The sequence below is a fragment of the Nycticebus coucang genome, chromosome 22 (genome assembly GCF_027406575.1).
Source record: "Nycticebus coucang isolate mNycCou1 chromosome 22, mNycCou1.pri, whole genome shotgun sequence".
NCBI lineage: Eukaryota > Metazoa > Chordata > Mammalia > Primates > Lorisidae > Nycticebus > Nycticebus coucang.
The window spans coordinates 9,552,304-9,579,232 of record NC_069801.1 but is presented as its reverse complement, the minus strand read 5'-3'; the positions used below and the strand labels follow the sequence as shown (position 1 = coordinate 9,579,232).

Sequence of the window (26,929 nt, the reverse complement as noted above, 5' to 3'; positions counted from 1 at the left end):
TGGGGCTAACCTGGTCCAGAGAGGCAGAGGCACTGGTCTGAGGCCACACAGCTCAGAACCCAGGCCTGGTGATCCCGGCGGAAGGCCTACAAGTTGGGCCTCTGTTAGACCAGCAGCTGATCTTTGCTCGGTGGATTCCAGTTCTGTGGAGAAGTGGGGCCAGCATGGAAAGTGCTGACTGGCCTTGGCTTTCCTTCCAGCCACAGCAGGGGCCCTGGCAGCCACCTGTCTCCTCTTACTCTCAGGCCTCTCACTAAGATGGGTCAAGTTCGGGCGGGGCAGAGGAGAGGGAAGACCAGCCACTCACTCTCTCTTTGGAGCCAGCCCAAAGTCAGGTCAGCCTGGCCCCTGAGAGCCTGCGGGGATTGCCTACGGAGCAGAGTCGGAATGACCCAGGTTTCATTCCCTTTGGCAACCCGGGTGGCGCGCGGGGAGCGCACTTTGGCACCAGGCGGGCGCTGGGGTGCGGGGCACACGTCCTGGACACGCCCTATGGAAACCGCTCCCAGGCTCAGTAACTGAACTTGGACTTCAAGAGCCACCAGCCAAATCCGCGCGGCTGGTCCTATCCCCCGGTCTCGGAAATAAGCCGCCTGGTGGAGCTGCTTTTGGCGACCGCAACTCAGCCACCCCTACCGCTCCCGCCTCTCCCCGGGATTTTCCAGCGGGTTAATTTCCTGTCCCGGTAAATCCTTTCCCTAGTCCCTTGCCCCTCCCTCCCGGCCTCGCCTCTGTCTGTCCCCGCCGCCTGGACTCCCCAAGTGCGTCCGCGCCGCGCTCCGTCGCCCCCGCGCGCCCGGGCGCACGCCCTCCTCGCCTGGGCCGCCCTCCGGCTCTCCACGCCCGGCCCGGCGCGCTGCCCCGAGTGTGCGCTCGCTCTGAGGGTCGCGTGGGCGTCGCGGCGGCCCCTCGGCCATGCGCCCCTGCACCGCCCCCCGCGCTCCCGCCTGCGCGGCTCTCTGGCTCCGTAGCCTTCTGCTGCTGCTGGGGCTGGTGCCGCTGCTCGCGCCCGGGCACGCGTGCCCCGCGGGCTGCGCCTGCACCGACCCGCACACGGTGGACTGCCGCGACCGCGGGCTGCCCAGCGTGCCCGACCTCTTTCCCCTGGACGTGCGCAAGCTGCTGGTGGCGGGCAACCGCATCCAGCAGATCCCCGAGGACTTCTTCATCTTCTACGGCGACCTGGTGTACCTGGACTTCAGGAACAACTCGCTGCGCTCGCTGGAGAAGGGCACGTTCAGCGGCTCCGCCAAGCTGGCGTTTCTCGACCTCAGTTACAACAACCTGACCCAGCTGGGCGCCGGCGCCTTCCGCTCGGCGGCAAGGCTGGTCAAGCTGAGCCTGGCCAACAACAACCTGGCGGGCGTGCACGAGGCCGCCTTCGAGACCCTGGAGTCGCTGCAGGTGCTGGAACTCCACGACAACAACCTGCACAGCCTCAGCGTGGCCGCCCTGGACGCGCTGCCCGCGCTGCGCACCCTGCGTCTGGACGGGAACCCGTGGCTCTGCGACTGCGAGTTCGCCCACCTCTTCTCCTGGATGCAGGAGAACGCGCCCAAACTGCCCAAAGGTGAGCCAGGCTGGCCGGGCTGAGGGAGGACGCAGGGACGGGCCTCCACTATCCCGAGTCTGGGCGGTGAGGAGCCCTGACCAGCCCCTGGGGGGCCTTGGGTTGCGTCTGGATGTGGCCCCTTGGTGGCTCTGAGCAACCCGCTCTGTGAGAGCCGCTCCGGGTGAACTTTTCCATCCGGAGTTTCTGGACCCAGGGTTTACTTTCCCCGCCGCTTCTCTAACACTCACTTTTCTAAGGTAGGGAACGTTCAGTTCTTGGGAGTGACCAGGATGGTCTCATGCGTCTTTGAGTCCTGGGACTGCTGGGGGCGGTGACTTACCGGTCCCTTCTAAGCGGGAGGTCCTCCTGCTGTGAATGGGTGGGAGCCAGCAGCGGTTCTCAGTGCTCTGCCAGGCCTAAGCTGGTCTCTCAGCTTCTCAGCCCAGTTTGCTCTTCTGCCTAAAAGGGGCGAGGAATATTCACAGAGAGGAACTGATGGCAGCCGGCTGGAATCCAGTGATGCTGTAAATGATGAATAGTGCTGTGGCTTTCGGCCCAGATGTGAAAAAGCGAAATAAAATGTGGCTGCTGGCGCCCCCTTTCCTTTCCTGGTGTACCCTTCCAGCTGTGACAGGAACATACATACCCACTTGGCCCACAAGAACCCAAGAGCAAGGGAATTAAGGTGTCCTGAGAAGGTCAGCAGGAAGGAAGCCAAGGCCGAGGGAGGAGGAGGGACCCCAGCGTCTGTAGGGGGGAGCACCTGGCCAGGCAGGTGGTGTCCTGCCCCTCAGTCATGGTGCCAGCAGTGACCTCTCAGAGCCAGACCCCGCCTCCCACCTGGCTACCACGTTTTGGCGGCATGGGAACCAGAGCTGTAAGGCGCACGTTATACAGGGCTATGCAGGTGAAGACTTAGCTTCAGCGTGTTTTTTTTCACCATTTATGGAGAAGCCAAGGTGCTGCTTATCTAAGTGCTAAATTCCTGCCTTCCCTTCTTCCTTCCATACTGTTAACAAGTACACGCCTTGTGCAGGCGGCTACCCTCAGCAGATGCAGGCCCCTGAGCTGGTGTTCTCAGCCCAGGCTGGCCCTGCCATGCGAGCAGTTCCAAGAGATCCAGTGTGCCAGCGCAGAGTCCCCAGCTTTCAACTTGATCCTCATGTGCTTGCCTGGTGCCCCCTGCACTCCCCACTGGAATCTGTACTGGAGATGGGGTGGGCGTGCACCTCGAAGCTGATTGTTCCTGCCTTTTTGTTTTTAGATGAGGTTGGTCATTCATCCCCTTTGTTGGTTGGGTTGGCAGCATTGGCTTCCTCTGTTTTTTGGGTGAGGGGAGGGTGTTATGAGGCCAGGAGCTGCAGGTTTCGGTCTCAGTTCTGTTATGGGTGGCCGTGACCTTGAGCAGGCCACTTACCCTGTCTGGGCCTCAGTTTCTTCATCTCTAGATGTGACCCTAGATTTGAGGTGGCCTCTGAGAGCTGCACAGAGCCCTGGCTTTCAGTGTGAAGATGTGTGTTTGAGTCCTGGCTTGAAATCTGGGGGACTTTCTGCGGGGGTCATTTTACTTTGGGGATTTTTACCTTCCCCATATGGAATCAGGACACGGGCAATGCTACATGGTCCATCTGACTGGGTGGTTGTCAAGACCAAAACAAGCTGATGTGGGTTAAAGTAACAGGTAGCTGAATGTAATGTGTTTCTCATCCTCCTGTCCATAATGTCAGGCAGACACCAGCTGCAGGGAGGGTGGACAGGTTCTGGGCAAGGAGCAGTGTCCAGCGCTCTGGGGACAAGGCAGGTGCAGGAGGTGGTTGATCTCAGCCAGGAGGGAGAGGATGGAGGCAGCTTGAGTGCAGCCCGAAGGCTCCTGGCCCCTCTTGGTTGTAATACCAAGGGCAGCTCTTTCCTCACCACAGCTGCCCGTGCTATGGGGCCAAAGCAGTGTCCCCAAGACTGCGAACCAGGCACAGGGCGGGCAGTGGAAGAGCTGGCACAGACCTTGATGTGAGAAAACCCAGTTCAGATCTAGCTTCAGATTTTTTTTTCTTTTTGAGACAGTCTCAGAGTACTGTGGTGTCATAGCTCACAGCAGCCTCAAACTCTTGGGCTCAAGCAATCCTCCTGCCTCAGTCTTCTGAGTAGCTGGGACTACAGGCGCCTGCCACAATGGCTGGCTAATTTTTCTATTTTTAATAGAGACGGGGGTCTCACTCTGGCTCAGGCTGGTCTCGAACTCCTGAGCTCAAGCAATCCACCTGCCTCAGACTCCCAGAGGGCTGGGGTTACAAGCGTGAGTCCCCGGCCTTGGCTTCAGATCTCTGATCAGGGGAGGTCTCCGAGCTCTCTGAGCCTCTTTCCCTGCCTGTACATTCGAGATGTCCTCCACCGTGTCTGTTGTGAGTTTTAAATGAGATCAACACTGTAAAGGACGTAGTCAGGCTTAGCGAAGCCGTGGGTGCTCACTAGATAGATGCTGTTGCCTTCCCTCCCAAGTGTGAGCTGCTGTTTGTGTTTTCAGAGAGGAAGAAGGGCAAGTGGCCAAGAGCTGGGGACCCTGGCCCCAAGCTGCTTGCCTGAAGTGTCCTTCCTCTACTTATGACTGGTTGTGTGCCTTCTCATATCCCACTTTCCGCATCTCTAAGGTGGGGATGAAACAGTATCCACCCTATTGGATGAGTGGGAAAATTAAAAGGGCGTTATTCAAGAGGACTTAAAATAGTACCTAAAACACATCAAATGCGTTGTGCTAGTGGTGTTTTCTTATTTTAACTAGAAGCAGTGATGTGTAATTTGCCCAAGATCACAGAGTTACAAATGGAGGTGTGCGATGCCCCGGGGCCTCTGGCACCCCTGCCCCCACCACGCGGACCACCCACTTCCTGCATAAGAGAGTCGGGCTCCACCAGGGAACAGGTGAACAGGAGCCTGGGCTGTCCAGGCAGGCACTCTGCCTCTTCCAAGGCAGGAATTCAAAGGAACAGAGAGTATCCTGTCCTCACTGTCTTTCCCTACCCTCCCCTGTCCCCTTCTCTCCCACAGACACAGAGCTTTCTCTCTGTGACCTTGACTGGCTGTGACAGTTGCAAAAATGTGTTGTCTGCCAGTTGAGCCTCCCCTTGTGGCCGCAGTGCTGATGGGGAGCACTCAGCCAGAGAGCTCACACGGAAGGGAGGACGAGATGCCATTCGGCACACTGGTGCCCTTGGTCCAGGCTCCTCCAGGGTCCTGGAGTGGGAAGGTCTGGGCCTGAGGACTGAGGAGGAACTGCCCCTACTGCAGGGGACAGGGCGGGATGCCGGAACACCCAGGGGGCAGTTAGCGAAGGCAAAACACAACAACGAACAAACAAGCACAGGATACCCTATTAATGATGAATTTCAGCTACACTATGAACGATGTTTTAGCGTGAGTGTGTCCCGTGCATACTCAACCAAGGCTGGCAAGGACAGGGCTTCTCTGTGCTTGGCTCTGGAGGGGCACAGAGCAGGTGACACAGCCCACGCCACCGTGCCTGAGAGCCCATCACAGGAAAAGCACATGCAGATATGCGGGGGAGCTGCATTCACCAGGCACCCCCTTGCACCTCCCTTTCTCTCCATGGTCACGTGCGGCCTTCGGGTCACTGCCCACGGCACTAGGGAAGAGATGTGGGCTGACTCCCTCGCCCTGTGACCTTGACACATGGAGGTATAGGGAGGGAGGGAGGGCTGGGAAGATGGATGGACTGAGTGAGGTGGAATGAAACAGGACTACCTGTCAGGCCTTGGGTCTGTGAACCCTGGTCCCTGGGAGGGGACAGCTTCCCAGAGAAGAGCCATTACATCGTGCCTGGAGCATCTGAGTATTCAGAGGCTCTGATCCCTGGTGGGGCAGACCCTGTGGGAAGTGTCCTTTCTTGGAAGGGGCATCACCAACTCCACCTGCTTACGAGGCCTGACTGAGGGCTCGCTAGGGGAGCCTACCCTCATCTCCCAGATTCTCCCCTTTTTTAATGTGGGGACACTATGAAGGCTGGGTTTGGCCAGACAAGTGAGGACTTCTTGTCATGCTGGCAAAATAAACTGTATTTCAGCCAGAGGGACAAAAGCCAGTGCTTACCTGAAGGTCACACTGGTCCTTTCTCCCAGGTGACTCCAGGGTGACTCTTTTTCTTCTTATAAAAAATAAAAAATAAAAGCATGGATCATGCCTATAGTGCTAGCATTTGGAGAGACGAAGTCTGGAGGATCACAGGAACCCAGGAGTTTGAGACCAGCCTGGGCAACATAGCAAGACCATATCTCTCCAAAACCCTTAATAATTAGCCGGACATGGTGATGTGCGGCTATAGTCCTAGCTATTGGGAAGGCTGAGGCAGGAGGATCGCTTGAACCCAGGAGTTCAAAGTTAAAGTGAGCTATGAGCATGCCAGCCTGGGCAACAGAAATGTACCCCATCTCTAAAAATAGACAGATAGATAGATAAATAGATAGATGGATATATCATGAAAAAAATAAAAACTACCCATAATTCCGTCACTATTAAAGTTTTGCTATATATTTCAAGTTTTATTGTCTGTGCATATTGAAACAAACTGATATTACACTATATATTTTATTTATTTTTTTCTTTTTTTGAGACAGAGTCTCACTTTGTCACTCTGGGTAGAGTGCCATGGTGTCATAGTTCACAGCAACCTCAAACTCCTGGGCTGAAGTGATTCTACAACACCTGGCTATTTTTGGAGATGAGGACTAGCTCTGGCTGAGGCTGGTGTCAAACTCCTTTTTTTTTTTTGCAGTTTTGGCTGGGGCTGGGCTTGAACCCACCACCCCTGGTATATGGGGCTGGTGCCCTACTCCGTGAGCCACAGGCACTGCCCATGGTGTCAAACTCCTAAGCTCAAGCGATCCACTCACCTCGGCCTCCCAGAGTACTAGGATTACAGGCGTGAGCCACTGCACCTGGCCTACACCAGATATTTTCTAAATAATTTTTTTCTGTTGTTGAACTGTGAGAGTTTCTTGTCCTTATAGTTTTTTTTAAGATTTAACTTTTAATGGCCATGTGAACTGGCCATTTTATACTTACTTAATCTGTTTGTTATTGTTGGAAATGTGGGTTGTTTCCTTTTGGTTTTTTATATGTAAACAGTGCTGAGCTGAACATGCTCACAATAGGCAAAGTTTGTGGAACCCTCTGGTTATTTCTCGGGGGGAAACCCCTGGATATATTTTTGCCTGGAGAGCTGGGACCATTAGCAGGGAACACAAATGTAGCCTGGCTTTCCCAGCTTTCTGGGTTTTTTATTTTTTTGCTCCCAGCTTTATGAATTCTCACTTTAAAAATTTGATAAGCGAAATGATGACCTCTTTTTTTTTTTTGAGACAGAGTCTCACTTTGTCACCCTCAGTAGAGTGCCGTGGCATCACAGCTTACAACTCTTGGGCTTAAGCGATTCTCTTGTCTCAGCCTCCCAAGTAGTTGGGACTACAGGCACCTGTCACAACGCCTGGCTACTTTTTGGTTGCAGTTGTTGTTTAGCTGGCCTGGGTGGGTTTGAACCTGGGTCTCTGTGGCTGGTGCCCTACCTACTGAGCTATGGGCACCGCCCTTATTTTTGTTTGTTTTTTTTGGCTTTACTCTGCATTATTTACTCAGGGGAAACAATGAACATTTTATGTGTGTTGGTACCTAAGAGAATCTTGTTCCTGAGCAAGAGGTTGATGGAGGTCTCAGTTTTCTTGCAAGTGGCCGCTTTCCTGCTGTTGACCGGTCTGTACATGCCTCTGTGCCACTTTTAATTTGTCTCTCAATTAGAGTTGAGTCAGTGGGTGTCACCTTTATCACCATTCCCAGTGTCCAGGAGCTGAGTGCCAGCTTCTATGGGCACCGTGGTCTGTGGTTCTGGCACAGAGTCAAGTGCAAACTTGACCTCAGTCTGTTCTACCGTGCACCCTGTCTGGGTTGCTCCCTGGAGAGCCCCACAGCGTCCCCACACTCCAGTTCTTCCTGGAAATAGAATATTCCTCTTGTCACTCTGTTAGTGAATTCAAAGGGAGGCAGACCTCTTTGCTGAAAGGCCTGGGGTGGACAGCCTCAGGGGAACAGAGCTGAGGATTTGGTTTGGGGAGGATAGTGTCACCTTTAGGTGCAGTGGACCATTTGCGGGCCAATTCAGATACCCAAAGGGTTAAGCCTTTCAAGCCATTCAGGCAGGTGGCCATCCAGTGCCTGCTGGCCCCGAATCTCATAGTCTCAGACATAGTCTGGAGTGATGCGGTGCCCAGCAGGCTTTCGGGCAGGAGCCATGATGCATCGGGACCTTCACATTGTGGGCGTTGTGGTGAGTACCCGAATCAGGGGTATTCATGGTTCCGTGAGTTAAATCGTGTCTTGACCATGAGAACACAGCTGGATGCCTTACTTCCACTCCGGGAGTCACTGTGGACTCTGAGCCCGGGTCTGTGTCAGTGCTATGGCGCTGCAGACTCCCCTCACTGTGGCCGGCCTGGATTGCTTTACCTTTCTGGTTCCTACCGTGCCTGTCCTGTGTGAGTTCTTGGGATCCTGCACTAACTCTACCATCACCGCTGACAGTTGCAGGTCACATGTCTGACCCTTTCTGAGGACACAACACGCGTCTTGTTCCTCCTTGAATCCCCAGGGCTGGGACAATATAGGGCATGTTTGGATACCTGCCGATGCTGCACTTAGAACCAACCCAGCCCCCTTTTCTGGCTCAAAGGGCCCCCTCCCCACCATTTCTCCTTGGCTCGCCTCCTACTCCAATCCACTTTCTGCCACGTCAAGCACCCCAGCCTTGGTCTGTCCCTGGAACACATCAAGCGCCAACACCTAGCCAGGGCCTGGACCGCATTGCTCCCTCCGCCTCCCTGCAGTTTCAAATAACTGTGTCTTCCTCTTCACTAGGTGTCCAGTCAAGTGTCACCTCCTCCAGGAGGCCTTCCCGGACCATCCCACCCCCACTCCATCTCTCTCGATCCCATCTGCTTAGTGTACTTAACGTTATGACCCTCCCTGAGGCTGACATTATCTAGTCCACGAATAATGTCCACACTAGGAACCCAGGCCCCAAGAGATCAGCACAGCCACTGCCATCAGCCATGCCCAGTGTGGCAGGTCTCAGTGGGGCTGTGGGAGTGAGAGAGCCAAGAAGTGCATGCTCCTGAGGGCCACCGGGGGACAGGTCGACACCACTGGCTTTTACTTTTGTCCTCAGCAAGTGCCCCTCCCTGACTCAGGTCAGCAGAGCATATCAGGTGACCTTCAGCAAATGCAGGGGCCCTGGCTTGGCGCCTGTGGCTCAAGCGGCTAAGGCGCCAGCCACATACACGTTCAAACCTGGCGGGTTGGAATCCAGCCAGGGCCCGACAACAATGACAGTTGCAACCAAAAAGTAGCTGGGTGTTGTGGCGGGCACCTGTAGTCCCAGCTATTTGGGAGGCAGAGGCAAGAGAATCGCTTGAGCCCAGGAGTTGGAGGTTGCTGTGAGCTGTGACACCACAGCACTCTACCCAGGGTGACAGCTTGAGGCTCTGTCTCAAAAAAAAAAAAAAAAGCAGAGGCCCAAATACAGGGTTTCCTTCCCAGGTCTGTGTGATCCTGGGCCAATCCGTTGCTGTGAGTAGGGTGGGAGGGAGCCAGCTGCTCCAGACCCATCTCCTGGAGCAATGATGGCCGGAGTAACAGTCCCAAGTCTGGACCGTTGTTCTTCCCTCCTTTGCAAAGTGTGGCGGGGGTGGCCAAATCACACACCTTTGCTTGTTCATTTCCAGAAACAGAAATACTCGTCTGGCATGAGCAGATAGAGGGTTCTGGTCAGGGTGCAGCGGCATGGTGTGGCTGGGAATCCTTGGTCCCAAACAGTCAAGTTCCAGGGAGTCATGGGAGAGAAAGCCAGGGGCGCAAGAGACACAGCACCCCTCTGTCTTCTCCTATCTCTGCCTCTCATACTCTGCTTTCCTGTCCATGTGACAAAACAAATCCCCCTCCCTCCCGCTGCCTGTACCACTCAGGAGCCCAGTCTAGGCCCAGCCAAATCCCTTGGTCCTGATTTCTAGGTCCCAGGAAGAGGCGCTATCTGGTCCTATCTGGGAAGTGTCCCTTTCTTGGTGATGCTGGAGGCTGGGCATGGTGGTTATGTGGGTGTGGGGTGGAGTTTAGGGAGCAGCACTGGGAGTGGGGGCGGGGCAGACCACCCACCAGGCGCCCTGACTGTTGCTGTGTGTCTGGCAAACTGTCTGATGGCAGAGAAGCCCCCATGAGTTTGTTGGTGGACCCCCATGTCCCTCTGTTAAGAGCAGATGGTAGCATCTGCCCTTCGTCCTCAAAGGATGTCATTTCCCTCATTGCCCTAGGTAGAAGCTGTTAATTGTGGTTTTTGTTGTTCAAATCTTGGAAATGCAGAGAAGAGAGGCACTTAGCCTTACAAACCCACCCAACTTAGGACTTGGCTGTCAAACCCCAAATGTGTGCTGGCTGGTGCAGGTGGCCCCATGAAAGTGCATCCTCCCTGGGCTCTCGGTCGGGCTGCCCGTCATCCTCCCAGCTGGTTATGTGATAAACATCAAGGGCAGCCAGTCAGGACCTTGAGGGATCTACAGGCCACTCAGGACTAAGGGACAGCTCCTTGGAGCCCAACCCAGACCAAAGACTCAAGAATCGTGGTCCCACTCCCGAGTGAGCACCCTGACAAGGTTAGCAAGAGAGCAGTGAGCAGGAGTCAGCAGAGAGTGAAGGGCACCATACTGCCAAACTCCCCTGAGATAGGTTCCTCCCCCTGGCCACCAGTTGTAGACCCCTGTTCTGAATGATCATGAAGGCCCCTTCTTTTTTTTTTTTTTTTTTGAGACAGAGTCTCACTTTGTCACCCTCAGTAGAGTGCCATGGAGTCACAGTTCACAGCAACTTCAAACTCCTGGGCTTAAGTGATTCTCTTGCCTCAGCCTCCCGAGTAGCTGGGACAACAGGTGCCCGCCACAATGCCCGGCTATTTTTTCTATTTAGTAGAGACAGGGTCTTACCATTGCTCAAGCTAGTCAAAGGCCCCTTCTAGTTCTCTCCTCTAGGGTCTGTGGTTCTTGCTGTGTGCTCAGGACCCACTTAGTGAATCTTCTTGACTCAAAGCCTTGGAGGGGTATAAACAACAATTGACTTGAGCCTAGTAGAGGAAATCAAAGTGGATCAAACACCTGTTGAAAACAAATTCAGGCCCCTTCTAATGCTCCTGTGAGAACTTTATCTGAAACAATGACCCCTCCCTGCTTGTCAAATAGATGTCAAATTGCACCTGTCCTGGGTTCAGAACTCTCCAGGAGTCCCCCGTGTCACAGAGTGGAAGCCTGGTCCTTCAGTGGTTTACACGCCCCGCCCCACGATCTGACTTCCTTCTCGTTGCTTTCTGATCTGTTACTTCCTACTCTTCTCTCCCTCTTACTCTGGCCCAATGGCCCAGACTCCTTGCTGTTCTGCACACACCGTGCACATCCCTCCCCCACCCCAGGACCTTTGCACATGCTGCTCCCTCTGCCAGGAGCATCTTTCCCCTGGATGTGGGCATGACCTGCCCCTCCCTCCTTGCTCAGATGCCACCTGCTCCCTGAGCCTATCCCAAGCCCCGCTGAAGCCTGTACCCTGCTGCCTTGGTCTTTCCTTCCCTGTCCCCTCTGGGCCTCTTTTCCCTGTTGCACCTGTCACTGCCCATCATACTGTACATTTCACTGATTCACTCTTTGTCTCATGAAATTGTAGCCATCAGGGCTGGGGCTTGTGTGTTCTGTTCAGCGCTTTATCCATAGTGCTAGACTGGAACTGTGCCAGCAGGGCAGGTGGACTGGACACGTGTGTGGAAGGAATGGATGCTTCACTGCGTGCTGAGCCAAGGCAAGAGGAAGGCGAGTGGGGAGGAGAGGCCTCCAGAACTACCGCCCTGGCTTGGAGAAACCAGTGAGATCAACTCATTCTCCCCCAAGTGTTAGTGATTCAAGGGTCAGCCGGGGGTAAATGCCATCAGGGCAGAAGGATGGGAGCCTGCTGGTCACTGAGGCATCAATATGCACAGAATTCCAGATGTGATGCTGGGTTGGGGAGGTCGGAAGCCAGGAAGGAAGGGCAGGGCCCCCGAATCCTTGCAAATCACAACTTATAAGCAGTTACCTAGGCTTCCTGTCTATTAGAAATGTCACATCATGCTTCGTATTTGGAGGGTGAGGCTGTGCTGGTGTCGGAAAATGGATGTTCAGCTCTTAGAAGTAGAGACTTAGAAGAACACGGTCCCTGGCTCTGGACATCTGAGAGGCTGTCACTGAATAGAGGACGCTTGCTCTGGCCTCAGAAGATGGGCCTGTGATTGGGAACTACAGGGAAACTGAGCTTGATGCACCATAAGGAGAAACACGGAGCCAGGAGGTCTTTGTCCCCAGCTGTGACGGTAGAGGACCTGCTTCTCATCAATTCTCCCGCTCCTATCCCCAACACCTCTCCCTTGGGTCACATCCCAATAATTTGCAACTTTGGCCTTGGTGACAGCAGTTGTCAGCAGTACTGGGAATTGCTGGAAACCCACCAGGTATAGGTGTCTGCAGCTAAGATCCTGGGTCTGCCCTGGGCTGCTGGAAGAAGTCCTAAATATAACCAAAAGACCAACTTCCAGCTTGGTTCCTGACTTGACCAGGAAAACCAGAATTGTTTTTGTCTGTAAGTTGTTCTGGAGCTGTTTGGGGGTGAGGGGGAGAGAACACTGGCAGCCACAGGAAGATGTCCCTGGAAGGGCTGTCACAGGCAGCACAGATGGGGATTCCCTAACCCCTGGATGGGGCAGCCCCCAGGGTACGTCAGAGATAGCCAGGCCTCACGTGGTCAGAGGGAAGGACTGGGTCAGAGGTGGGGGGCAAAGTGGCAGCGCTGAGCAGAGATGCCACATCTTTTATAATAAAATGGCAAAGCCTACCTCATATGGACTCGTCTGCATTTTGAATCCCCTCAAGTCTAGAATACGGTGAGCATTAACACAGCCAAACGTGTCCTGGGTGAGATTCAGGACCTGATCCTTGTTATGTTTTTACTTATTTTTAAGAATGATTTTTTTCTCCACTTTCTTTTTTATATTACATTTCTTCTGCCTCGAAAAATGTAACTACAAAATGTGGCCCCTGCTGGCAATAGACTATCACTCAGCCTTTAAAAGGAAGGGAATTCTGAGCCATGCCACAACACAGATGAACCTTGACCATGTTATGCTAAGAGAAATAAGTCAGACACAAAAGGAAAGATATTATACAAGGTCAGACAATGAAGTCCGTGAACTCATCCTAGAAAAAGTGCTACCTACCTCACTGCTGAGTGGCACCCCGGTTGCCGTCAAGGTGCTCCCATGGGGAATCTATGCACCCACACCAGCACCTCATCCACCCTCAAACCACTTTTTCTGGGATGAGTTTGCAAACTTAACTGTCATACCTAATGCGATGACAGCGCTGATGGCCATTCAGAAAAAGTTCCAAAATGGCTTGCAGGGGTGGTCTGGGTCCTGGCATCAGTGCAAAGCTTCCCCAGGGGAGGACTTCGAAGGTGATGTAGTTGATATTCAGCAATGAAGTAGGTGGCTCTTTTTCGAGGGTGTGTTTGAGGACTTAATTGTCCAGCCTCGTATGATTCCACTTGGATGAAGTACCTACAGTTATCGAATTCGTAGAAACTGAAAATAGGGATTTTCTAGGGGCTGGGAGGACGGAGGGTGAGGAGTTAAGAGTTTAATGGGGGCAGAGCTTCTGTTGGGAAGATGAGATGAGTTCTGGAGAAGGAGGCGACCGATGGTTGTATGTAATGTGGAATATGATGTAACTAAACACTGGTGAACTGCACACTGGAAAATGATTACAATTGTGAATTTTGGGTTATACATATTTTACGGCAATTAAAATATTTGTTAAAAATTAGGTTAAAAAAATACCCCAGGGGCAGTGCCTGTGGCTCAGTGAGCAGGGCGCCGGCCCCATATACTGAGGGTGGCGGGTTCAAACCCAGCCCCGGCCAAACTGCAACCAAAAAATAGCCGGGCGTTGTGGCGGGCGCCTGTAGTCCCAGCTGCTCGGGAGGCTGAGGCAAGAGAATCGCTTAAGCCCAGGAGTTGGAGGTTGCTGTGAGCTGTGTGAGGCCACGGCACTCTACCGAGGGCCATAAAGTGAGACTCTGTCTCTACAAAAGAAAAAAAAAATACCCCAGAGCGGAGGGTCTTGTCTGAAGCACGGTTGCCATGTTGGGCTGGCTCCTTCTTCATCCAGGGGGCTTTCCTGTGCACTGTCGGGTGTGTGGCAGTGCCCTTGTCTTCTGTCCCCTAGACAGGTAGCTCCCTACCCAATGTGACAACAAAAAAAATGGCTCAAAGGAGTAGGGTGCCAGCCCCATATACTGGAGGTGGTGAGTTCAAACCCAGCCCCAGCCAAAAAAAAAAATGTCCCCAGACATCGACAAATGCCTGCGGAGGGGTGAAATCACCCCAATTGAGAAGTGTTGCTTCAGAGGGTTGTTGAGAGGGAGGGCTGAATGAGGTGCTATGGGGAAGTACTTCCTGTTTCTGAAATAGTAGGAGTATCCAGGAATATGATTTCCCAGTAGAATGTCATCTTGACGGTATCATAGCAGGGAACCCCCTGAGACACAGCCCTCTGTATCCCGTGACACACGGCACGTTTCTTCTTCTAGCTGGTCAGTGAGCTCACCACTGGAGACTGTCTCTGGACAGTCGGTACTTCCAAGGGCAGGTCCATGCAGGGAGCCACAGTGGGGTCTGAGCATGGGAGGCCACATGGAGCTCTGATCACCATGGCGAGCAGTGGCAGGTGCCAAACTCATGGGCCATTCTTAGATGTCCTCACACTGGCCTTCCTGGAAGGTTCTCTCTAAACAGGTCATCAACAATAACCAGACACAGGTCAGGATCCCTAGTACTTAGCTGAGGGCCCAACTTGCATGGCATTCATGATGGCGATGTTGGTGGGGGTAGTGGAAACGCATGCTTCCCTCCCCGTTTTCCTGCTGTTTGTGATCATTCTGTGCTTGTCCCTTAGGAGGGGAGGGTGACACAAGCTGAGACGGCCACATTGGGGGTCATTTGATTTTCCTTGCTTGCGTGTGCGGCCAGTGTCCTGAGGTGAGGGCTGGGCATCGGGGCTGGGGTGTAGGGTACAGATGGAGTCAGACGGCTGGTGCTGCATCCTTGCTGTCACTCTGTCCTTTCTCCAGGATGCAATCTGGGGAGCCAGGACAAGCCTTTCACCCAACAGGGCAGGGGCATCTTCCTCTTAGCAAAGTCAGCTTGTTACTTAATCAGATCAAATGTCTGCTCTCAGCTGGGATTTTAATTGGGAATTTCCCCCTATGTGATGGCTGATATTTAATGAAAGTGGTAGTGGAGAGCAAAGGTTAGCACTATCAGAAATGAGAGCTGGAGTTCCTGGCGCTCCAGCCCCGGGAGCAGGCGGGCCCTGCGGTGGCCTCGGGTGCCTCCTGACGCTGTGGTGTTCCTCTGCAGCGGCGACTGTAACACAGGTGCTCGGAGCTGACCCGAGAGCCTGGGGCCTGGGAAGAGCATGAAACGGGGAATCAGGAGACCTGGGTTTCGGTCCAGACTCCAAGTGACCTTGGACAAATTGCTTGACTTCTCTGGGTCTCTCATCTGTAAAATAAAGGAGTGGAGTGGGGAGGGAAGGAGAAATATCAAATATGCCTTTAGATCTGCCAACCTAAGAGGCTGTGAAACCAGAATGTGCTGGCTTCAGAGTGGTGTGAAGGGACGAAAGGCTGCTTCTGTCAATGTTAATGTTTCCCAGGCCTTCGAGATTAGTATTCAGAATGGTGGCATGGAGGATAGGGAAAGGTGTTCGGCTCTGCTGGTAATCAGAGAAATGACAATCAAATCAACAATACAAGCCAGGCACAGTGGTTCACGCCTATAATCCTAGTACTCTGGAAGGCCGAGGCAGGTGGATTGCTTGAGCCCAGGAGTTTGAAATCAGCCTGAGCAAGAGTGAGGCCTCGTCTCTACTAAAAAACAGAAAAACTAGCTGGGTGTTGTGGTGGGCACCTGTAGTCCCAGCTACTCGGTGGGCTGAGGCAAGAGGATCACTTGAGCCTAAAAGTTTGAGGTTGCTATGAGCTGTGACACTACAGCACTCTACCCAGTGCACAGAGTGAGACTCTGTCTCAAAAAAATAAAATAAAAATTAATTAATGATTAAATTAAAATTTAAAAAAATTAAAAATCTAAACATTAAAAATACCAACCATATACTCTTTTATGGATTATCAGATTGATAAAGATGTAAGAATGACAAAATCCACTGTTGGACTCACACATGATTTTCAACTTGAAGGCATCTGTCTTAGAGAAATAACTGAGAATGGGTTCAGGGCTGGTCATTGAAACATGGCTCCTCGTATGAAAAAAACTAGAAACACCCTGGGTTTGGGTAAATGTATGGTTCCTTTACCACCCAAATGCCTTACAACCATTAAGTGGATTATAATTATATTTGGTGAATGGAAAAGATGTTCCCGATGTGGTTGGTTATCCACCAGAGTGGCACAGTGGGTCTACCTGGTGGGTTTATGCACACACACAGAAAAGCTTCTAGAAAGGTAAAACCCAAAGAATTAACCATTTATTTGTGCATTCTTTTAGTCTCCTTTTTGTTTCTTTTCTCTCAGTGTGTTTTGCAGACTTTGTCTAATAAGTGGAATTAAAAACCAAAAATATATTTTTAACCACAAAAATCACTTACCAGAGTCTGTTGTTGATCTGAGTTATTCAGTCTCTGGGAGGCCAGAGCAGGGGAAAGGCCCCGAGAGGTCCTCTGGCTCCGGTCCTCTGGCAAAGGGCCGGTCTGGTACAAGAGATTAATCTCCATCTATCATCTGCTGTGTCACTGTCTATTTCTGGAGAGTGGCAGCTCTTCACCCTCTCCAGCTCAGGTGTCAGCTGATGGGGAGAAGTCATCAGTCAGCGAGAGACAGCAGACAGGGGGTGGTGGCAGACAGGACACCGAGCACCCCCACCCCACTCCCCCTGGATGATGGTCAATATTTAATGAAAGTGGAAGTGGAGAGCCAAGGTTAGCACTATCAGAAATGAGAGCTGGTGTTCCTGGCGCCCCTGCCCCGGAGCAGGAGCCCTGCAGTGGCCCGGGTGCCTGCTGACTCGCCGCGTTCCTCTGTTGAGTGCACACAACAGAAGCCAACTCCGGCTAAGGGAGGCAGGGAAGTGTTATTCGCACATGTGTCCTGATGCTTCTCCCCTTAGACCTAAGTTCTCTGAGGCCCAGGCCAGCGATCTCCGTCCCTGACTCTCTGTATCTCTCCGTCTCTGTCCTGATGCTTCTCCCCTTAGACCTAAGCTCTCTGAGGCCCAGGCCAGCGATCTCCGTCTCTGACTCTCTGTATCTCTCCGTCTCTGTCCTGATGCTTCTCCCCTTAGACCTAAGCTCTCTGAGGCCCAGGCCAGCGATCTCCGTCTCTGACTCTCTGTATCTCTCCGTCTCTGTCCTGATGCTTCTCCCCTTAGACCTAAGCTCTCTGAGGCCCAGGCCAGCGATCTCCGTCCCTGACTCTCTGTATCTCTCCGTCTCTGTCCTCCGTTTTGCTCTCTTTCCTTCCTTTCTCCATTCCTCCCTTCCTTTCTTTTGTCTGTTTCCTTCTTCCTTTATTCCTTTCTTTCATGTCCATTATGGCACTTAACATACAGCCTCATCTGGTTTTCTTCTTTCCTTTTTTTTTTTTTTTTTTTGAGACAGAGTCTAACAGAATGCAGTGGTGTCAGCCCAGCTCACAGAAACCTCAAACTCCTGGGCTGAAGCAATCCTCTTGCCTCAGCCTCCCAAATAGCTGGGACTATAGTCACCCATGGCCACGCCTGGCCTAGTTTTTCTATTTTTAGTAGAGACAGGGGTCTCACTCTTGCTCAGGCTGGTCTTGAACTTCTGAGCTCGGGCAATTCACTTACCTCAGCCTCCCAGAGTGCTAGGACTATAGGCCTGAGCCTGAGCCACTGTGTCTGGCCTATTTTTCTTAATGTATGAATTAAAGGAAGCCATTTTTTTTGCAGTTTTTGGCTGGGGAATAGGTTTGAACCCACCACCTCCGGCATATGGGGCCAGTGCCCTACTCCTTGAGCCACTGGTGCTGCCCCTAAAGGAAGCCATTTAATAACTGAATGTCTACTTAGTAACTAAGGGTAGGCCTACCTTGGAAGGTTACTGTTTTATTCTGCTCTAGTTGTCCTAACAAAATACCATTGACTGGGAGGCTTAAGCAGCAGACATCTGTAGACATCTGTTTGCCCACAGTTTTAGAGGCTGGGAGTCCACAGTCAGGGTGCCAGCAGGGTTAGGTTCTGGAGAGGGTTGGTTTTTTGTTTTTTTTTGCAGTTTTTGGCTGGGGCTGGGTTCGAACCCCCCACCTCTGGTATATGGGGGCAGTGCCCTACTCCTTTGAGCCACAGGTGCTGTCCTGGAGAGGGTATTCTTGCAGGTGGCCCTTTCCTTGTTGTGTCCTCACATGGCAGAGATAGTGTGAGAGGGAAAGAGAAAGAGAGAGAGATGCAGAGACAGGGGTGACAGGTCTCTGATGTCTATTCTTAGAAGGGCACTAATCCCATCAGGAAGGCCCCCATCCTTTTGACCTCATCTAACCCTGATGGTGTCCTGAAGTCTCCATTTCCCATCACAGTAGGAGCTAGGGCTTCAACATATGAATTTTGAGGGGACACATTCAGTCCTTAATAGCAACCTACTTAGCAGAGCATTTCAATCTAATGCAGTGGTTCTTAACCAAGAGGACTTTGTCCTGCTTACCCAGGGGACAAGGTCTCCTAAAAATTTCTGGTGACATTTCTGATTATCCCACTGCAAAGGAGCTGCTGCTGGAATCTAGTGAGTAGAGGCAGGGATGCTTATAAATATCTTACAGTGCACAGAAAGCCCCCCCCCCACCAAAAAATTATCCTGCCCTATATGTAATAGTATCCAGGTTGAGAAAACATGGTCTAAAACTAAGATCTTTTAGGGCAGCAATTCTCAACCTGTGGGTCTCGACCCCTTTGAGAAATGAAAATACGTCATGGGCATTAGGAAGGTTGAGAACCACTGCTTTAGGGGAAAGGAGGGGACCCCAAAATTAGACTACGTCCATCCAGAGTCCTGAGGTTGGTCTCACAGCCTTTTTAGACGGCTTTAGTAGGAATACCCTCTCCCCTTCTTCTGGACCCCCGTCTGCCTGGCTGACTCTCTTTGTGCAACCCTTTTTATTTCTCTGCAATTTGTGAGCTACGAAAACTCATCAAGTCAGTGCATCTTATCATGACAGCTCCACTGAGCATCCTTATTCCAAAATTCCCCGCCCCTGGTGGGCTTGCGTGCAGTGTTTTTCAAACAAGCCCCGGTTCTTTTAGCCACAGAGAAATGTGAGATGACATTTTCTAAAATTGTCGCTTTGTAAAAATGCCAAGACTAATCTCCAGGCACAAAGAACATTGTGGAAATCAAAATTGACTCAAGAAGTCGTGGCCAGCAAAGGCTGGATTTAAATAGCACGCTCTGTGAGCTTGTGTTATTGTAGTGTGGCTGTTTTTCATTTAATACCGTGTATAGAAGACAAGGATTTTTAGAAAGTTTCTCCAGCTAAATAATGACCTGTTACTAACTTGAAGGTTGCAAATAATCTGCTGGCTTTAGAAAGTTCCTGAGCCTCATGCAATCTCTTGGTGTCCATCTTATTCACTTACACAACGTCTTCGGCTGGGTGTGGGCTGCTAAGAGGAGGCAGGTTGATTGCATTTTCCATTTTTCCATCGAAGAAATCAGTATCTGTGAGGGAGCTTCAATATAACCCTGTCTTTAAGTGCTCCTCTTTTATTCAAATGCCTTTTTTAGAAAATTTTAAAGATTAAATAAAAAGGGGGGGTACATGTGATGGACACATTTTGAGTGTGTACATTACACCCCCTGGATGAAGGGTTCAGCACCCCAACTACATCTTGAACTTTACCTTAGAAAAACAAACAATGTAACCTAATCATGTGTACCCTCATATTAAACTAAATTTAAAAAAAAAATAGGGATAATGTTCTTCAAAAAATTTTAAATTAAAAAAGAAAAAGAAAAAAAAATGCTCAGAAAATGGCCAGGCACCTGTAGCACAGTGGTTATGGTGCCAGCCACATATACCAGGCTGGTGAGTTGAACCCGGCCTGGGCCAGCTAAACAACAATGACAATACAACAACAACAAAAAATAGCCAGGTGGTTTTTTTACCATGGCAGGCGCCTGTAGTCCCAGCTACTTGAGAGGCTGAGGCAAGAGAATTGCTTAAGCCCAAGAGTTGGAGATTGCTGTGGGCTATGATGCCATGACACTCTACCCAGGGCGACATTGAGACTCTGTCTCAAAAACATAAAATAAAATGAAAAATAAAATGCTCTGCCGGATGCAGTGGCACAGGCCTGTAGTCCCAGCTACTCGGAGGCTGAGACAGGAGGATCGCTTGAGTCCAGGAGTTCTGGGCTGTCGAGCGCTATGCTGATCAAGTGTCCGCACTAAGTTCAGCATCAATGTGGTGATCTCCTGGGAGCGGGGGACCACCAGGTTGACTAAAGAGGGGTGAACGACCCAGGTCGGAAATGGAGCAGGTCAAAACTCCTGTACTGATCAGCAGTGGGATCACGCCTGTGAATAGCCACTGCACTCCAGCCTGGGCAACATAGCGAGACCCCATCTCTAAAAAAAAAGAAAAAAGGAAAGAAAGAAAAAGAAAAAAGAAATACTCAGAAGAAAATAGACAGAAGTTTGACCTCTTTAAGAAAAAGAAAACGGTCAGGGCGGCGCCTGTGGCTCAGTCGGTAAGGCGCCGGCCCCATATACCGAGGGTGGCGGGTTCAAACCCGGCCCCGGCCAAACTGCAACCAAAAAATAGCCGGGCGTTGTGGCGGGCGCCTGTAGTCCCAGCTACTCGGGAGGCTGAGGCAAGAGAATCACTTAAGCCCAGGAGTTGGAGGTTGCTGTGAGCTGTGTGAGGCCACGGCACTCTACCGAGTGCCGTGAGTCTCTGTCTCTACAAAAAAAAAAAAAAAAAGAAAAACGGTCAAAAACTGTAATCAAGTGTAAAGGGAAGAAGCTTACAGAGCTCCACCTTATGTGGCCCGCGGGCCGCAGTTTGAGGACCCCTGCTATAGGGTAACAGTGAAACTCATCTCTACAAAAAAATTTTAAAAATCAACCGGGTGTGGGCAGCACACACACCTGTAGTCCCAGGTACTCATAGGCTGAAGTGAGAGGCTAACGTGAGCCCAGGAGTTCAAGGCTGCAGTGAGCTATGATTGCACCATTGAACTCTTGTACCACTAAGCATGGATGACAGAACAAGACCTATCTTTCAAAAAAAAGGTCTAAACTTTAGACCAACGTGTTCTGATTTTTTTCCTTTGTGATTACTCTGATGCTTAAAAAAAAAAGTTTCACATTCTTCTTAGTAAAGCATCTCAAGAATGGGGAAAAAAGTATCCAATGTACTCAATACTAACATGAAACCAGTATATAAACAACTATATCCGCGGGCGGTGCCTATGGCTCAGTGAGCAGGGCACCGGCCCCATATGCCGAGGGTGGCGGGTTCAAACCCAGCCCCGGCCAAACTGCAACAAAAAAAATAGCCGGGCGTTGTGGCGGGCGCCTGTAGTCCCAGCTACTCGGGAGGCTGAGGCAGGAGAATCGCCTAAGCCCAGGAGTTGGAGGTTGCTGTGAGCTGTGTGACGCCACGGCACTTCTGTCTCTACAAAAAAAAAAAAAACAACAACTATATCCCCACATGAAAGATAAAACACAAGTATAGTCTAGCAAGGGGGAGAGGAGAGGAGAGCCAGGGGCAGCGGGGAGGATGGAGGGCGACTGGGGGAATCTCACCTACTGTGCACAATGTGGGGTGTTCAGCATGCTCCCAGGGTGAAGGGCTCACCTACCACTTGAACTTTACTTTAGAAATGAAAACAGTGCAACTTAAACATTTGTATCTTTATATTAATCTGGAATAAAAAAATAGAAAAAAATTTTTATGAAGATATAATCAAGATACGGGTAGTATTTTGGCATTTGCTCTCTCTTATAATGAGCGCAGTGGCTCACACTTGAAATCCTAGCACCCTGGGAGGCTAAGGAAGGCAGATTGCTTGAGCTCAGGAGTCAGACACCAGCCTGAGAAAGAGCGAGACCCCATCTCTACTAAAAATAGAAAAACTAGCTGGCGTTGTGGCAGGTGCCTGTAGTCTCAGCTACTCAGGAGGCTGAGGCAGGAGGATCACCTGAGTTAAAGAGTTTGAGGTTGCTGGCCCGTGCCTGTGGCCCAATGAGTAGGACGCCGGCCCCATATACCAAGGGTGGCAGGTTCGGACCCAGCCCCGGCCAGACCGTAAACAAAAAATAGCCAGGCGTTTTGGCAGGCGCCTGTAGTCCCAGCTACTAGGGAGGCTGAGGCAAGAGAATCACCTAAGCCCAAGAGCTGAAGATTGCTGTGAGCTGTGACACCATGGCACTCTACTAAGGGTGACAAAGTGAGACTCTGTCTCTTAAAAAAAAAAAAAAAAAAAGAGTTTGAGGTTGCTATGACTTGTAATGCAACAGCACTCTTACCAGAGTGGAAAAAAAAAAAAAAAAGGAAGGAAATAAAAAGTGAATAATAACTTAAAAAAAAAAAAAAAAGTTGGGCAGTGCCTGTGGCTCAAAGGAGTAGGGTGCCCACCCCATATGCTGGAGGTGGTGGGTTCAAACCCAGCCCCAGCCAAAAATTGCAAAAAAAAATGAACAAATTTAAATTCCACAGAGAAGCTTTTTCTCCCCTTTTACTTTTGGGGAATGCTCCCGCTCTGCTGGCCCCGTGACACTCACCTGGTGAACTTGCAGGCTGCTGCCTAACCTCTCTCCCCCTCTGCCCATCTCCCCTCAGGCCTCGACGGGATGCAGTGCTCCCTGCCCATGGAGAACAGGAGGATACCCCTGCGGGAGCTGTCGGAGGCCAGCTTCAGCGGGTGCAAGTTCAGCCTGTCGCTCACAGACCTGTTGATCATCGTCTTCTCGGGCGTGGCCGTGTCCATTGCTGCCGTCATCTCCAGCTTCTTCCTGGCCACCGTGGTGCAGTGCTTCCAGAGGTGTGCCCCCAACAAAGACACGGAGGACGAGGACGAGGACGAGGACGACTGAGCCCCCGCTCTCCGCTCCTCATTCTCTATAACTCCTCTCCAGGAAGAGAGGGAAAAGCGCTGGCCACTGTCAGTGAACAGAGCGGGGCCTGCTCCACGTCCTGGCCCCTGGGTGCCCCAGTGGGACCCCTGATCTCGGGGTTTAGAATCAGCAGAGTAGAGAACCCCAGGAAGGAGCCAGGGAGTCGTTCCTGGAGCAGAGCCTGCCTCTCAGATCAAGGTTTGTGTTAGGGAGAAGATGACCGAGTCGGGCTTTATAGCTGATGGCCAAAAACCTCCCCTGGGAGATGTGACAGCTTGCAGCTTTTGACTGTAAAGACGATTCTATGTCTGCCCTGGACTGGGAGATCATGAAGCAGCCCCTTCCCGCCAAGAAACAGCAGCTCAAATAGCAGGGCTAAAAATTCAGATCATTGTCCATGGGAGCAAGAATATCTCCCTTTCTATAATGGGCCTCAGTAACCTTGGGATGTTATACTGATAACCAATCAACTCAGGTGCAAGGGGCAGGTGCAGTGACTCACACCTGTAATCACTGTGGCAGACTGAGACAGGAGGATGGCTTGAGGCCAGGAGTTTGAGACCAGCCTGAGCAACATAACGAGACCCCATCTCTACAAGAAGGATTTAAAAATAAACTGGGTGTGGTGGTGGGTGCCTGAAGTCCACAGCTACTTGGTAGGCTGAGGTGGGAGGATTGCTTGAACCCAGGAGTTGGAGGCTGCAGTGAGTTACGCTCACGCCTTTGCATTCCAGCGTGGGTGACAGAACAAGACCCTGTCTCTAAACACAAAACCAAACCAAACCAAAAGACCCATGTGCAATAGACTGAATGTTTGTGTCCCTCCCCTGCCCCCAAATCCGTATGTTGAAACCTAATTCCCAATGGGACGGTCTTTGGAGGTGACTGGGTTTAGATGAGGTCTTGGCTGGGGCCTGCAACTGGGATTAGTGTCCTCATAAAGAGGCCCTAGAGAGCCCCTCACCCCTTCTACCACTTGAGAAGTCAGCTTTCCATGAATCAAGAAGTAGGCCAGCACCCAGATCTCAGACTTACAGCCCCCAGAACTGGAGAAATAAATATTTGTTGTTTTAAGCACTCACACTGTGGGACTCATAATGTTACAACAGTTGAAAGAGACCAAGACACCATGTTTGGCTAAAATAGCACCAAGGGAAAAGCTAAGAACTGGCCAAAGGGTGTTTGCTGTCTTTTGGTAAGCTCTGGGACCTACCAAAGGTTGGAAACATTGTGTTGACATAACTCAAACCCTGATGTTCATCCTAAGAGGTAGCAGCTTGTTGAGAAAGGACAGTTGCTTTGTACCATTGTGATGGTCTCCCTGCTCAGAGTCACTCTTGCCTCTGAAAGTCAGGTTGTTCCCCTCCCAGAACGACCAGAGCTCTCCGTACACTTTCCTCAAGACCAATATTCTAATCCACAGGTTTCATTGGATCAACAAAATGCTAAAAAACATGCTGGGACTTGGCCTATGAAAAACCTCCACTGGTGGTGGCCTTAGGGTGTGTGTGACATTTCTTTGGTACATAGGCTGTGACAGGCAGTGCTTTCCAGGATGCAGAATGCAGGACTTTGGTTCAGAGACAATATGAGACAAACAAGTCTAGTGCCCTGGTGAGTTAATACAAGATGACTTGTGTTAGCAGCATTGGCCCGGGGCGGGGGACTGAGACTTGGAACAGGGGCTCAGGAGAAACTCTCGGGATATTTTTGAGCATTGTTTTTCCATTGTTCTTTATAATATTTGACTTCTGTTTCTTGCCTTCATTGCTTCTTTCCATCCTGGCTTCCATACATAATTACTGAGTACTTACTAAGTGCCAGGTACTGGTGCAAGCTTTGTGGTCTTGAATGAGTCTTGAATAAGAAAGACAGGTCCTTGACTGGGCAAGGTGGCTCGCCTGTAATCCCAGCGCTCTGGAGACTGAGGAGGGTGGATTGCCTGAGCTCATGAGTTTGAGACAAGCCTGAGTCCATCTCTAAAAATAGCCGGGCATCATGGCAGGAGCCTGTAATCCCAGCTACTCAGGAAGCTGAGGCAAAAGAATCGCTTGAGCCCAAGAGTTTGAGGTTGCTGTGAGCTGTGACACCATGGCACTTTACTGAGAGTGATATAGTGAGACTCTCTCTAAAGAAAAAAAGGAGTTCCAGGCTCTACAGTTGGCAAGCTGGAGACACGAGAGCCAATGGTTCCAGTCTGGGGCAGGAGAAGATCCAGTTCTGTCTGCTGTTGGGCAAAAAAGAGTAGATTCCCTCTCCTCCGTGTTTTGTTCTGTTGAGGCCCTCAGCAGACTGGAGGATGCCCAGGAGACACACACACTGAGGAGGGCCATCTGCCTGACTCAGGCTGCCTACTCAAGTGCTAATCTCACCCCAAACCCCGGACACATCCAGAAATTATGTTTAACCAAATATCTGGGCACCCCATGGCCCAGTCAAGCCTATACAACGAACCATCACATCCCACAGGGCCTCTGATGGCTTTGGAGCTGTGTCCTGCTTCCCTCTTCTGTCATCTCCAGCCCTCTCTCCTTCCCTTCTTTCCTACTCTCTCTCTCTGCTTCACCCTTGGGGAGACTCTCAATCTGCCCTCTGCTCCCCAGCATCATCGGCTCTGGTGGAGGAGACTGCTGGCTCAGGACGGTCTCCTCAGAGTCCCTGGGTGGGTGGAGAAGTGACTCCATGGCAGCCTCAGCCTCTGAGAGCCCCTCTGTCTTAGGCTCTGACCCGGTGTACTTCTGCTGACAGCTTGAGACAAAATGATATGATGTCGGCACCTCCCCAACCTGGCCACGGCTTCAGCTGAGTCTTGTGTGGGGTTGGGATTGCTGCTTCCACCTGCTCCCAGCCCCAGGAGCGCCACTCCTAGGGGTGCAGTTGAAGGCCCCAACCCAACAGGGCTCTGCCAAAGTCATCTCTCCTAGAGTCCTGAGGAGATGGTGCCCCAAGCTGGGGAAATAATATCAGAGCCTTGTTCTAATAGGTTCTGGTGGCTGAGTTTTCCCCTAATGAGTCTGTTTTCTGTCCTTTCAGTCTGTGTCAAGTGATTCATGCTGATCCACAGGCTCTGCTGTTTCCTCGGAAGTCACAAGCCCTGCCTGGGAGGAGAGAGCCGGGGTGGGGCAGGGAGTCATTCACCGAATGAGTGAGTGAGCAGGGCAAGGGCATCTGTGCCTACTGGCTGCATCCCAGGATTTGGGAATGAACGTGATTCTCAGGAAGAAGAGGAGCTTTAAAATATTGCTAGTTAAAATGGTCACTTTTACTGCCTGGATATAAAATTCTTGTAAAACAATGGGGACATTGGGGACGTTGAAAAGGGAGGGGGGAGCCGGGGTAGCAGCATCTGTCATCAGGCTGAAGAAAATAAAATATACTGACCAGGAGCCGTAGCTCAGCTAGGGAGAGACACGGCATTGCACAAACAATAGGCAACGATTTAGAGCTCTGGGACTTGCCTGCGGGTCTCGTGTCATTGTCATTAACAACTATGACAGTGCTGCCTGCATAATGGTAGAGGGTCTTTCCTGCATCCCCACAGGTGCCATTTGGGTCTTAGTTCAAATCTCACCTCCTCAGCACACCACCCCTATTGTTTTCTGCTTATCAGGGACCTTGATCTGATCTATTTATTCATATGTTTTTTTGTCTATCTCCCCAGGCTATAACCTGAGCTCCCCCAGGGCAGGACCTTGGGCCACTCATGTCCCCCACCTTTAGAACCATGCCTGGCACAGAGCAGTGGCACAACCCATATGCATATTGGTTGAAAGAGCAAATGAATGAGCTCCAGATAGCACACCAGCTGGTCCGCAAACCCGAGCCCCATGTGAGCATCCTCACAAGTCCACGTAAGAACCACTCTCGTCCTGGTTTTATAGGTGAGGAAACTGAGACTCAGAGGAAGTAGGCAGGTTACAGGAAGTAACAGAGCCAGCGTGGAGTCAGTTGCTGGACTCCAAAACTACTCTTGGTTGTAACAGTTCATGTGTATGGAAGGCTTGCTCTGTGCTGGATGCGGGGCCAGGGCCTTTATGCAGATTCCCCCGCTTTGAGCCACCCCTAAACCCCATAAGGCAGGTACCACTATTCCTCCCCTTATGACTCCATC

The 26,929-nt window shown here is 51.4% G+C and overlaps 1 protein-coding gene across 1 annotated transcript; it reads left to right on the top strand.

The window, feature by feature from the left end:
• On the top strand, positions 1–25,585 carry LRRC38 (leucine rich repeat containing 38). Its single transcript, XM_053576711.1, has 2 exons — positions 1–1,570; positions 22,544–25,585. The coding sequence occupies exons 1-2, from the start codon at positions 916–918 to the stop codon at positions 22,795–22,797; spliced, it is 909 nt and encodes a 302-aa protein (XP_053432686.1). The 5' UTR covers positions 1–915; the 3' UTR covers positions 22,798–25,585.
• Positions 25,586–26,929: the final 1,344 nt, after the last annotated feature.

Excerpts from the sequence above, each read along its gene's own strand:
- LRRC38 (XM_053576711.1), top strand. The coding sequence starts at position 916 with ATGCGCCCCTGCACCGCCCCCCGCGCTCCCGCCTGCGCGGCTCTCTGG. Across the intron at positions 1,571-22,543 it reads CGCGCCCAAACTGCCCAAAG|GCCTCGACGGGATGCAGTGC; the intron begins GTGAGCCAGGCT and ends ATCTCCCCTCAG.